Source organism: Zootoca vivipara, chromosome 11 (genome assembly GCF_963506605.1).
Source record: "Zootoca vivipara chromosome 11, rZooViv1.1, whole genome shotgun sequence".
Lineage (NCBI taxonomy): Eukaryota > Metazoa > Chordata > Lepidosauria > Squamata > Lacertidae > Zootoca > Zootoca vivipara.
The window spans coordinates 13,285,123-13,299,472 of NC_083286.1; the positions used below are offsets into that span (position 1 = coordinate 13,285,123).

The window sequence follows — 14,350 nt, forward strand, 5'->3', positions numbered from 1 at the left end:
CACAACATTTGGGGGAAGTTTAGACAGATGTAGTTTACCTTCCGAATTTTAACCCTTTCAGGAAGATGACACTCCACTCTCCAGAGTGGACATTAGTGTCCATAGAGAACAGGTGCAGAATATTTTTCTAGTCCGGAAGCAATGTTCGGGGTGTGTGTGTCACATGACCACATGACAATGCTTGGTTGGAGCCAGAGGCCAAAAGTGGATGACACCATGGATGAGAGAATTCGTACCTACATTCCAGCCATGCAAAATCCAAATGTTTCTATAAACACGCCCCTCTCCATTTCTGAAACAAGCAAAAGGATTTATCTTTCATAGTTCAACAACACATTTCAGCCAGGCGAAAACCATGCCGTGATCTTTGGGTGAAGCGTGATATAGAAATTCAGCAAACAAATAAACCAGTTGAAGAGGACATGTAACAAAGGCTTGTGGAAGGCTCATGGCTTGGGGGTGTTCCAAGGAGTGGGGAAACCGGCATTGTTATTCATATTCTGCTTCATGTAGTGTTGCTTCCAAGTGCTTTTTTAAAAATCATAAGCATGTGACAAAGGGAAAGCAGGCAAGAATGCGGTATTAACAACAAACATAGTGGAGAGGAGACTTAAGTGATGGAATGATACAGAGCAACACAGTGAAGCTGAGACAAAGCTGTTCAGTTTCCTCCTCCAAAATCATCTCATCAACTGCACTACCATGGATACAAATGAGAGAAAGAAAGAGGATGTTTATATATTTCAGTTGGTTTGATTTGGGGTGCCAGTTCTGGTTTTAAAGCACTTCTGGAACTAGCTGTTTGGTTTACTAGACTTGAGAGATGTTTTTAGCATCATTTGATTGGCCATTTGAACAAGAGGTGATCTGAACTGGCTGGGTTCAACCATGTGCATCTATGCCCAGATGTCGTTTGGTGCAATTAAAGCTGGATTGGCGGTTCAGAGTGGGGGAAATACAGATTTTTCTTCGCTGAAGGCAGCATACAGTCAACTTCAACTGGATGTGTAGCTCTGTGAAACCATCATATGCATTACATTATCAACAACTCCATGTTAACGGGGGAAGTGACAATAAAGCATCAGCTGAACAATGCTTCCAAACAGGAATGAAAAAATGGGGGTGCGGACTTAAAGGTAGGTTTTTTTCAGAGGGTTTTTCACAAATCTCAGAACTACACCTTGAAAAGCACACCTATCACCTCACATTCCTGATTCCTCTTTCCCCCTCTTTTGAAATTTTTAATTGGATCGGTGGCTTTAGTCAGATTGCTGGCTAATTAGGTCAGTGGCATTTTTGACTAACCATCTTGAAGTATGCCAAGGGTAGACATGATGGGGGTAGAGTTGCTGGAAAAATGAAATGATAAATACAAGCATTATGTTGAACAGGTTTAATTTTTTCTCTCCTTAAAACCTACTCACTGCTTTCATGGGGGTGGGTAATGTGTAATTGGGTTAGTATTTTACAACACAACTCTGGAAGTAATGAGTTGTGGGTGTGCATGGGGGGAGTGAATATATCCTACTGTTATATGCAGTCATTTGTCCTTGGGAATTGGGAATTTTACATAAAACAGGGTCCCAAGTCCCACATGACTGTTGATCTCAGTTGCAATATTCCCAACTTTCAAGAGGAGGGAACACCTTTCCACCATCATTATGTCTCTCATAAAATGTGTACCACAAGCAAATCAACATGACTAGCTAGCACCAAAGTTTCTCTGCCAGATATACTGCTAATTAAACTACAATGAAAACTTATTTGAATTGAGAGGACAAAATATCTGTTTTCATTTGCACTTCAAATCACACATTTTTTTCCAACCATAAATTAATAGAGAATTGTGTGAGAAATAATATATCATTTTATCTTCAGGATGTCTGGAGAAATTGGCTATTACTATCTATACTGTCAAAAAGACACGCTAGAAACATAAGCAATGAAGCTTGAACAGGACACTAGAGAAAGGGGGTAACTGTAAGATCATGTAGTTTTGAGACGTATGTTCACAACATAATGCTGTGCTGTATTTTCTAATTCTGGGTATAACTCATCAGAAATTGACCTGCAATTCAGCAGGATCTTTTGAAGTGGACAACAGCTGTAATTTTTTGGGCACAGCTCCTATTCACCCATTAGGATTTGGGCATGGCAAAACCCCAATAGACTACAACCATTATGTCAATGTCATCTATAGAAGGTATCTGCTACCACAAAATAGCTACCACGATTTATCTGAGAACAGTTATTCCAAACACAATGCAATATTTTATAACAAACATTTATAATCCAGTTTGTAACAAAGAAATCCATCATATAAACAAATGAATTCGTCATACACTAAATAAATATCTCTAAATAGTAGGAACTAACATTTTAAAGGTTTTTTTTCAACACAGGACCCGATCCAGCAAGTCCTTAATACACAGAACTCCCTCTGCAGTCACCCAGTTCAGTTCATGTTCTATGGTGCAATTTAGTCTGATCAAACAATGTAAATTCAGTTCAAAGGTGAGCACAAATATTTTAGCATGTATATAAAGGAATAATTACAACAGACTGTCAGGACTTATTTGCCATCAGCAATGAGCTTCATTTTTTCAAATGCTGTGCACAGTCAAATGACATATATATATACTGTATAGTCAAATTATAAATTATCTGGAGTTTCAAACAAAGCTTGGGTTGGCTGGATAAATTAAAACAGAACAACATAAGAATGTGCAGATCCTGGAAAGTAAAGGTTTTAGCTTTGACATATGGTCATGCATGTCAATAACTGGGGAACAACATATTTCAGAGGCAAAGGATTGAGACTGTGAGTTCTTCTGCCTTTCAGCATCTTGTTAAATGCCAGAAAAATGAGTGATGCCTAATCAGACTTCCTATAAGGCGATGGGAGTACTGTGATGGACACATCAATCTAATGTGTTGGCTTACCCAGATCAAGCTTTTGCATTAGTTAAGTTTTTGATGAACCTAAACTTTTATTATGCATGCAAGAATTTACGACAGTGTCATCTGCCAGAAGGTTTTACACCTTAGGCTAAATATATGTCAGGGACAAACCCCTAGATGCTAGTTATTTCACGACAGCACCAACCTCATTTCAATGATGTGCACAAGCAATGCAGAGAGCAACTTGTAGCAGTGCTCAACCACAAGAGGAGAGAAACTGCTGGTGCTTGGTGGAAGGTTGTGCCTCACTTGTTTTTGAACTAGTATGGATTGCTAGCCATGAAATATGTACGTGCGCCAATGACTGTGAAGTGTAATTGTTCAGATCTGCAGGGAGATTCTGAGAGATGAAGAGCAGGAACAGCAAATCATAATTGAAGAATCCCCAACACTGAGAAGAATGGAAGATTAAAATATGGCAGAAAAAGGCTTTGGGAACCTGGTGATAATACTCAGGGGACAATGTTGCTCTGACCACAATATTCCAATCAATTCACAATATTTTTCTTCACTACTAGTTCTTACATCCTCTATGTGATGTCTCTCCAGTTACAATTCATGCTGATTTAAGGGTATCTAGATACATGATTGCTAGGTAGGACTTTGTCATTTTTTAAAAAGGAGTTTTGAGGATACACATTTTTATGCCGCCGAAGGGCATTCCCCTTCATTCCCTTACAAGCTTTATGAGCCCATTCAAGTGTGGCATTTGCTGATTTGTGATTCATTGGAAACTTATGGAAATAGGATCAAAGGTTATTATAACCGAAAGAGATACACATGATGCATTTGAACACATATTGTAAGGGGGGGGTTACTTCCTTAAAACATCTATAAATATTATATGCTCAGATTCCCTGTTGATTGCATTATATTAGATATGCATCTTGATTTATTTTTTATTCTTTTAAATTTCTTGGATATGTCCTCTCGATTCCTAGAACAGTTTTGTTACAAAATGTTCTACCTCTCTGTCATAAATGCAGTTTAAAAGAATTTGGGCAAGAAATGGTTTGAAATGGCTATTCCTTTTCTTTTACAAAAAACAGACCTAACATTTTGGTATCTAATTGATTTTCCATTCAGTGTTCCACCAATATACCTTGACATTTCTGTATTCTTCAGAGAGACATCTTAACACATTCCATTTCCTATAAATCTTCACTAATATAAATATATTGGCAAGAACTTTGACCAGCAATAGTAATTTCATACTTAAATAATTACATTTCCTTTTAAGTTTAACAAGGATTGTTTCAGAATATCAATATTAATGCACAATTATAAAAAGACAATATTAAGTACCCTTTTATTTCCCTTTGTATCAAGTGCAGTCTTATGAAAGGAACAAAATATAAAATTATTTATATATTAGAGGCTCATTCTAAACAGAGACAAAGCAACATATTCTTGTCTTTGACAAAAAAAAATATGGTGTCTGTACTTTCATTATAAATAACCACATTGTGTCATGATTTCTTCTTGCCAGCAAATGAAGGACATTGGTTCAGAAACCTTCTCAGCATTTGTAAATATTTGACTAAGTCATGCTTCCTTGAGAAAACACAGTCCAATTGCATTCAGAGTAGACGGTAATAAGGAGATCATTCGCGTACGACATTTAAGGTTCTTGGTAGCCAGTACCAGGTGCACTTGGAAAGAAAACCCTCAGTTTGTATGTGGTTTTTCCTCTTTCTTAAAAAAATAGAGATATGGTCAGTTATTTGTTTACTTTAAAAATTATAAAGATGAAGGATAATACTGTTTATTTTAGTTCTCATATAAATTATAAAACTCAAGTTTGGCAGAGTCTCTTTCCCAGAGGAAGCATAAAGCACTTTTGTGGTATCTTCACCAGAAAATATTTGTATCACATTAAGTTTGACAGACATGATGAAGATTGATATGGCACCCTAAAGCCCAAAGAGAACATTCTTCTGATGCAGCTCCATGTGATGGATGTGCCCCGTGGGATTATTTGATTGCCATGATTTCACTCAGTTTATTGATCAAAGGGAGTAGAAAGACACCACAATGAATCAGTTCAGTAGGAATCTGTAATGTTCCTGATCGCACACACTGTTCATTTGAGGTCAAAAACACATCCTTTGGAAGACAAAAATGGAGTTGTAAGAATGCAACAAACAAAAAGAAAGAAGGAATGAGGTAAAATCCCCTAGGATGGCAGAGCAAGTTAGAATGTCAGGAGAGTGTTTGGTTATACCTGACACCTAAATGTTTTTCTAGCCATATTTCAGCTAGTTGCATGGCAGAGGCAAATGTACTTGCTTTGGACCCCAAACACATCTTGTATTGTTTAGGATCTAGGTTGGGATCACAATGAACTGGATGAAATACATGTACAACTCCCACTTCTTGGCTCCTAAATGCCTTAAGTCCAGAATTTATTACTTTAGTAAAGAGGTCTACATCCTCAAGTCCCCAGCCTTGAATAGAGGTATCAAATCCACCAGCATTCACAAGGTCACTTTTGTAAATGCAGGTAATCCCAAACCCATAGTCCCTCCAGAACCCAGTTTTCTTTGTGAAAACAAAGTTGCTCTCCGCTGGAGGGTTGCCCCCATGTGTTACTTTGGGGTCATACTGACTGAAAATAATAGGATAATAAACCTGTTGTCCTTGAATGGTGTTAGCTCTGCACCGCTGGAGAAAATCGGGGGTAAATATCAGATCAACATCGCAAAATAGCAGCAAAGTGTCATTGTCAAACTTAGAGGAGGCCATTTCAAGACCCAAACCTCTAGAGAAAACTCCCGACATTGGAATGACAGTCATGTCTGCCACAGGATACTTCTTTTGATATTCACTGATCAGCTCTGTGTGTTTGCTGGAATCCTGACCAGAATCAGAGTTAAAGAGAATGACTGCCAGCTTTACGTTCTGCTTGGAAATAAGGCAGGTCTTTTCGAAATTCTCCATAAACCTTAGGAATATGTCGTATCTCCCTGTGAGAGGGACAAGAATGTGAATCTTCTTGTCGCTGCTTCCCCCTATTTCTTTGGTGCCTTGGAGTGATGAAAAAATTTTCAGAGAATTAGAAAGGAAGGAGAAAGACTGCATGTCGCTGTTCACGTTTTCTACCAGGCTTCTTACATCCAGCTCTTCTTCCTCTTTGAAAAACGGTTTACTAAATAATTGTTGAAGGTAGGCATGGCGTCGGACTGGAACAGTGACTTTTCTTCCTTTGTGCCTCTTATACAAAAGAAGCAAATCCAGAATGTATTCCACACCATGCAAAGGGTCAACCCTACGGTACCCATACTGTATTTCATTAAAGTCAATCAGCCTCCCTCTAGATTTAGAGTTCTCATTGATCATTTCCATTACCTGCATTATAGTATCATCTAATGCTGCCCGCAGGATGCTATTAATGCTCTGTCTAGGTGGCTGATTCTCAGCCATTGAGTAAAGCAGCTTTCCAGTCAAAAATTCCCACTCAATGACTTCATTCCTGTCACGTGGCTGAAAGCGGTTGAAAGACGGCATCATTCCAAGAAGCTGGTCATCTTTGCTGATTTCATCGTTGCTGAGCTTGCTCATGAGGGCACTTTCCCGGTGAAGCTGGATGGTACGATAACGCAATTCTGAAATTTTACGGGTCAATATGTAATTGTGAAGCCTATACTGATAGGCTGGCCTTTTATTTGGATGAAGTGTAATTGCTGTGTGGATTTTGCTGTTGTGAAGATCTTGTATATAACCCTTCCGGTTGTGTTCATAGTTTTCATGGAACAACTGCTGCATCTAGAAAACAAAAATAAGAACTATTATTAGGTGTGTTTCTTCCAGCTATGAGATACCAGGAAAAACACTGACTCACTTATATTAACTTATTTTTCCTAAATAATATGCTATACTGCAAACTTGCTTTTCACCACTGATTTTTTTTTAAAAAAAGGTTTTTCCAACTACAATATTTCTCTTCACTCACTCATGTAAGGAATAGAAATTATATCTATTTTACAGGGAAATTACTCTATTTTAGAGTAAAAATGTGTATATTGGGGAGAAGGGTAAGGAGAGAAGAGGGAACGGGAGGACCAGCTAATCAGTTCTTCTAATCTTAAAATGTGAAAGCACTATTTCAAGTACAATTTTGTAAGCGTCCAAGTCTCATATTTTTAGTGACATGTATTATTGCTACTACAGTTGGGTGATCGTCTATACATATCTGCTCCTACTTGTTATCAATTAATCAAAGTTTTAAAGGAAGTACAAAGTATAACAAACACAAAATCAAAGCCTCAGAAGAAGTTACTCAGAGTGAGTCTAAGACGTTTTTACAACATTCTGACATATTGCCACTTGTTTAGTAATGAATTTATTAGAACCCTTCGACTCAACAGGGTCTCCGAGGATCAAGCAAAAAACTGCCTCTTCAGGGGATAAATTATGTGTTCTCTGACCCCTTTAGAGAACCCACAATAGAAAAACACATGAGAGACTGTTTCAAGCTCTGAATGAATGCAAGAACACCATCTGTCCTTGGAGGGTACTTTCGCAAATCTGTCGTCCATGATCTTGGAGAATAAAATGTTAAAATGTGCCAACCAAACTACTCTTCAGCACTTTGTTATTGTTAAAAAAATACAAATATGGCGTACATTTGTTTGAAGTAGATTAAGGCACAGTGAGGGTGGTGTACTTGGCCCAGGGGTCAGCAAACTTTTTCAGCAGGGGGCCGGTCAACTGTACCTCAGACCTTGTGGGGGGCCGGACTATATTTGGGGGGGGGGGAATGAACGAATTCCTATGCCCCACAAATAACCCAGAGATGCATTTTATATAAAAGGACACATTCTACTCATGTAAAAACACGCTGGCCGGATTTAGAAGGTGATTGGGCTGGATCCGGCCCCCAGGCCTTAGTTTGCCTACCCATGATGTGGCCCATTAAGGTGATGCATGCAACTCTGGCACTTTTGTTATCTTTTATTCGGCATAACAAGAGATTTGGTTTGCACTAGGTCCAAGGACAGCAGAAAACCAACATTTATTAACATTTCTTTGTTTTCCGCCCTTCACCCTAAGGTCCCAGAGTGGGTTACAACATTAAAACACAATATTAAAAACAGTTGAAAACAAGTTACAATCAGAAAAGCAAGGTGGGTCCTAAAAATGTGCACCTCAAGGGCCAAAAGCCAAGGTTAAGAGGTGCATCTTCAACATTCAGCAGAAGCTATAAAATGAAGGTGCCAGACACAGCTCTATGGAGAGTCCTGCAGCTTAGGGGGCACCACATAGAATGCCCTTCTCCCAGGCCACCCCTGCCAAGCTCTGAGGATGGAGGAACTAGCAAGAAGGCCCCCTCTGCCTTCTTAGCACCCAAGTGTGTGTGTGGCAAAGAAGGCAGTCTTTCAGATACTTGGAGCCTGAGTCATTTAGGGCTTTAAAGACTAATGTCTTTAAAGCCCTAAATGACCAGATGCTTGGAGGCTGTGGCTGGATGGTTTCATGGGAGCCAATTGAAACTAAATCCTTTGAAGACAGAGGTCCTCTGGCTGGGTCGGGATGGCATGGGGATGAGGGACCAATTCCCTTCTCTTGCGGGGGCCCAATTAGTGCCAGTGCCTTCCGTTAAAAGTTTGGGTGTAATCCTTGATGCCTCCCTTTCCATGGAGGTGCAGGTTACAGCAACAGCTAAGGCAACATTTTCCCACCTTTGCCGCATTAAGCAGTTGGTCCCTTACCTCTCCTGCCCCGATCTGGCCACAGTGATCCATGCAACTGTCACTTCCAGGCTTGACTACTGTAATTTGCTCTACGCGGGGCTGCCCTTGAAACTGACCCAAAAGCTCCAGGGGGTGCAGAATGTTGCAGTGAGGCTCCTCACGGGGTCCCTGCTATGGAAGCATATTCACCCAGTGCTTTACCTGTTGCACTGGCTCCTGGTGGAGTATAGGATCAGGTTCAAGGTGCTGGTTTTGACCTTTAAAACCCTTTGTGGCTTAGGGCCCTCGTATTTATGGGGCCGCCTCTCCTGGTATGCCCTGCAGAGGACCTTAAGGTCCATGAATAACCATAGTTTAGAGGTCCCAGGCCCTAAGGAAGTCAGACTATCCACCAGGGCCAGGGCCTTTTCAGTGATGGCTCCGACCTGGTGGAATGCTCTGTCCCATGAGACTAGGGCCCTGCAGGATTTAACATCCTTCTGCAGGGCCTGTAAGACAAAGCTATTCCACTTGGCCTTTAATTTGAACTCAGCCTGATCTATTATTTCCCTTCTCTCCCCCCCCCACCCTTTTTATGAAGATTACCCGCTCTGGGACCCCACAGCTAATTCTCCCCTGGCCTCCTCGCTGGCCCAAGCAGGAATAATTTAGCCAGATAGTCCTGGTGACTATCTAATGTTTATTGGATGGATTTTCCCCAAACTGATTTTTGAACTTTGAATTTTATTGTCATTCATGCTTTTATACTGTATTTTATGCTGTGTTTATGTTGTATTACAATTAAGTGTTTTAAATTTGTTGTTAGCTGCCTGGGTTTCTGAACCGGGAAGGGCGGGATATAAATAAATTATTATTATTATTATTATTATTAATCATTATCATTGTGATTATTAATTTAAACACATTGAATTGGACTGGGGGGGGGGGTTGGCCACCAGTGCTGCTTATATCTTTCCCCACAACTCAAGCAACATGTGGATACAAAAGACTCAAGCAACAATGCCAGGGGCAGAGGAGCAGATTCAGAGACCGTAATGAATGGAGGATATTTATGCTAAGCTACTGAATGCACTCAGTCCACTTTGAAATTAAGAGCAGTGCTAGCAACAAATTTAGGTATAACTATTATAGCTCAAAGAAGAGCTAAAGAAAATTTAAGTCCCAGGAACCAGACAGAGGCTCCATATAAAATCTGGTTCACTACTTTTGCCGTGTATACCCTATGGCCGCTAGAGCAATTGCACCTCCTTTTGCGCAGAAAAAAAATTAAGCAATGCTCTAGCTGTACTGAGTGCACCACTAAGATCTTTCCTAGCGTGCCTGGAACAATGCAATTGGTAGAGTCATGAAATCAGATCCCAAGGTACTTATAAGAATCAACTTGTTTTAAATTATGGCCAGTCATGGCCCAAGAATATTTGGCCTCCATTTCAGAAAACACCATAACGTTTGTTTCCTTATACTTAATAGTTATATATACCGTGTTTCTCCTAAAATAAGACACGTCTTATATTTATTTTTCCTCCAAAAAAACACACCACGGCTTATTTTCGGGGGATGTCTTATTTTTTCGAGCGGGAGAACCAATAGAAAACAATCAGGGGTGAATAAAGGAAGATCGCCTTTGGGTGCCCCTCCAAGAGCCGCTCGCTACTGAATAAGCGCCGCAAACAGAAGCAGGTTCCCGGCGCCGACTGGCCCCTCCGGCCCCCGGCCCCCCTGGGACTTTTTCTGAAGGACTCGGCTTCGGGGTGGCGGGCCAAATCTGAAGGCGGCTTTATGTCTGCGACTCCACAGAAGACGTGGCCGCCGGCTGCACTTACCAAGGATCCAGCCCAGAAGGGGCAGGAGTTCTTCACCTGCGGGGAGCTGCTGAGGGAGAGCGCGCCGAAGCTCAGCGCCACCAGGCAGCACCCCAAGATCAGCTGCAGCAGCCCCAGAGACAGCAGAGGTCGGGCCGGCAGCAGCCCCGCCCGAGACGCCAGCGGCGGCCTCCCCGCCCAACGGCAGGCCCTGCCGGGGGAGAGCGCAGCCCAGCGGGGCTGAGGCCACCCGGAGCGGGACCATCGCGGCCGGGCAGCCGGCGGGACTGAGGAGGCGGAGCAAGGTCTGGGCACCTCGGGCGCCGCCGAGAGCCGGGCCAGCGGGCAGCAGGAGCCCAGCAGCACCGCGGGCAGAGACATGGGCGCCGGCCAGCCGGGCGGAGGGGAGCGGCCTCGCCTTCTTACGGGCGCTCTGCTCGGGCCAAGGGCGTCCCCTCCAGGGGGGTGACTCTCAGCAGCCAAACTCTCCCCATCCGCTGCCACGCACGGCCCTCTCACCAGCCTCTTCACGCTGCGCTGTGCTCCCCGAAGCGGCAAGAGGCGGCTGATCGGGCGCCTCTTCGCCACCGCCGCAGCGCTCAGGGCGTTCGCCCCCCAGTCGCCCACGCAGATCCCGGGCTTCACCTGCAGCCGCAGCTGCCTCTCACCAGGCTCTTCGCGCTGCGCTGCGCTCCCTGAAGCGGCTCCCACCCCCGGCTTATTTTCGGGGGATGTCTTATATTTATTATACTAATGAAAAGCCTGACACGGCTTATTTTTGAGGACCGTCTTATTTTAGGAGAAACACGGTACTTTCCTACAGTAGTCTGCAAATCCAGTAAGCAATCATCAAGAGAACAATCATTACAGAGGTTGTGGCTGCTTGCTTATTACAACAATAAGTATTTATTAGCTGCTGATTCAGTAGGACCACACCATCTAGCACTATCTATTCAACTGCTAAAATGATGTTGTCACTTTCTGGAAAAAGTTCACAATACTTTTTCAAGTATGGCAATTCACACTGTTGCACTTTCTCTTTTTAGTGAGTAAAAAGACTCACATAGTATAGCAGCCTCACAGGGGGAAGCTAACCAGATATGCCAGAAGAAACAGCGCAATCCAGAAGAAAGTGAAGGAGAAACTAAACATGGTATTAATTGTGATAATGAAATTAATGTGCATGCTTTTTGTTATGTAAATAGCAGCTCTGTGGACCCTTGGCACCCTAGAAGGTTTGAGTTAGCCTGCTGGCTCTCTCCCTTCCACGGTCCTGAAAAAAAATCACCTCTCTGAAGCTATTGTTTGCATTTCAAAGGAAGCTCCCATTGGTGCCAAAGGAGGCTTCTTTTATAATTCAAACATTAGCTTTCATGAGGTGATTAAATCTGTTGCAGAGAGAGGCAGAGTTAAACTGCATCTCTTAAGACACACCCTGTCCCAAAACTGCTCAGGTTTTTTCCAACCATAGCTGCCAAGTTATCCCTTATTTTAAGGGATTTTCCCTCATGCTGAATAGGCTTCCTCGCGAGAAAAGGGAAAACTTGGCAGCTATGTTTCCAACTCGGCTACATACACTACAAAAAGCATGGGCAATCATCATCATCATCATCATCATCATCATCAATACTTGCTTTCGGATCATTCTTACTATTTATGCAAATGTACAGTTCTTGATGAATTAGTATGAATGTCGAGCATGTATATGCAAAGTTGTGTGTGCATATCAGGAATGAGAGTGGCTTAGTCGGTAGAGCATGAGACTCATCTCAGGATCATGGGTTCGAGTCCCACATTGGGCAAAATATACCTGCACTGCAGGGAGTTGGACTAGATCATGGGTAGGCAAACTAAGGCCCGTGGGCCAGATCCGGCCCAATTGCCTTCTAAATCCAGCCCACGGACGGTCAGGTATTCAGCGTATTTTTACATGAGTAGAATGTGTCCTTTTATTTAAAATGCACCTCTGGGTTATTTGTGGGGCATAAGAATTTGTTCATTCCCCCCCCCAAAAAAAATATAGTCCGGCCCCTCACAAGGTCTGAGAGACAGTGGACCGGCCCCCTGCTGAAAAGGTTTTGCTGACCCCTGGACTAGATGATCCTCATGGTCTCCTCCAACTATGATTCTAAGACCAACTATGATTCTATAGCATCTTCAATGCTCTCCCTTCTTAGGTGAGAATGTACAGTTCTAGGAAATTTATTTGCGTGGACAGGTGGAGACTCCCCAAGCCCCAGGCAACCCCCGGGAGGAATAATGACATCTGACAATGTGCTATGGGATTAAAATTGGCCACATCACTATTACATTCTCAGATGTAGGAAGACCTTGGTTTAGGCATTGGGAGTTTATCCCTCCCAGTCCCCAGCCAGGGATCTGGGGAACATCAGTGTGTGGAGATTGAGCTGGCTCTGGAGAACGTCTGTTCAAGCAGAGAGCCCGCCCTCCATTTTGCCGCATCGTAAGGCAGAGCACTGACAACCCATTGGTGTATGGCCAGTGCCTCCACTCAAAATAACCCCTTCAATGGAGAACCCTGGGATCGCCACTGCGGGGTGTGTGTGTGGGTCACCACTTCACACACCCCCATTGAGGGAAGATAGACTAAAGGATTCTGCCCAAGGCCTACAAACCGCCACCCGAGACCCGCAAATTCGCGAACTCCTGAGAATGTACCTGAGAATGTACCTGAGAATGTACCTGAGAATGTACCTGAGAATGTACATAGGAAATCTATTTGTTTGTGGAGGGATACCAGAGAGGCCTTGAAAGCAGAGATCCACATCTTCAAAATATCACCTCCTCGGTGTTTTCTCTCTCCTTCTCCCCCTCCACACATGCAAATACAAACACGTGCAGATTATTTTGGATATGGTTTTATCCCTTTGGTGTGGTTTTTTAAAAAAACATACTTCTGAAAAGTTCTGAGTTCTTCTGAACATGCCAACAGGACCGCCACCATCCCATTTGTGTGATGTCCTTTTGTCTACATAAGTATCAGCACTCAAGACTGAACATCAGAAATAAAGGGAATGACAACTGCTTTTTTCTCTGTTTTGATTATACTTCCCGGCTTTCAGACTACAGTTAAGCAACTCAGTATTTCTATGGATTATATTCCCATCTTCTCAAATAGGAAATCCTTTTAGCTCTGGGGGGAAACATTATTACAAAACAGGACCTCATAAGAAAAAAATGTTTTGCAAGCATTATTAAAAAGAGGACATTTCAAAAACATTTATGCAAACATGCAGAGGCCTGTACAATGGATTTTATAAGTCTTCGTCCTTCTTTTAAACCATTAGAAACTTTGTTGAAGTACAGAATACACAATTATGCTTGGCCCTTAGTCAATACTGCACCACTAGAAATCCAATTCTGGCCTATTGATTCAAGTCGAAAAATGGAATACAATCAAAGGCAATGTAGAAGGCTCCTCAAGTGCAAAGATTTTCTGCTTTTGACTTGTAGTTACCCTTTTACTTCAGAATAAGTCACATATTTCATTCTAGTAATACATAACAATTTATGTGATTATCTGAAATTAGCAATGTTACATAGCATTTATCCTGAAAGTAGTTGACTTCTGAGTCCAGTAGAGGATTCCATTGTAAATGGAGCAGGATATTTCAATTTTAAGGCCACAATGCGCACAATCCATTCTTTGTCCCCCATAGAAGTCCAGTTATCTACAACAGGTCAGAGATTGTGTAGGCCATAATCTAATAAACATTTTCTGCAGAATTCATTACCGGTATATAGAAACAAAATAAAAACTGAGAATCAAACTAAAAGCCAATTCCCTTGTATAAAATATGTTAATCATTAAGTCAAATAACCTCGTTTCCCCCCCAAGTGTTTGATGCTGAAGTTTAGCAAATCCAAACCACT

The 14,350-nt window shown here is 42.2% G+C and overlaps 1 protein-coding gene across 1 annotated transcript in view; it reads right to left on the reverse strand.

Annotated features, from left to right (window-relative positions):
• Window positions 1-881: 881 nt before the first annotated feature.
• CHSY3 (chondroitin sulfate synthase 3) overlaps window positions 882-14,350 on the reverse strand; it is an 89,066-nt gene continuing 75,597 nt past the window's right edge. The window contains exon 3 of the mRNA XM_035100028.2: window positions 882-6,726. Within this exon, the coding sequence (XP_034955919.2) occupies window positions 5,164-6,726 (1,563 nt within the window). The 3' untranslated portion in view covers window positions 882-5,163. The remainder of the gene's footprint in view (window positions 6,727-14,350) is intronic.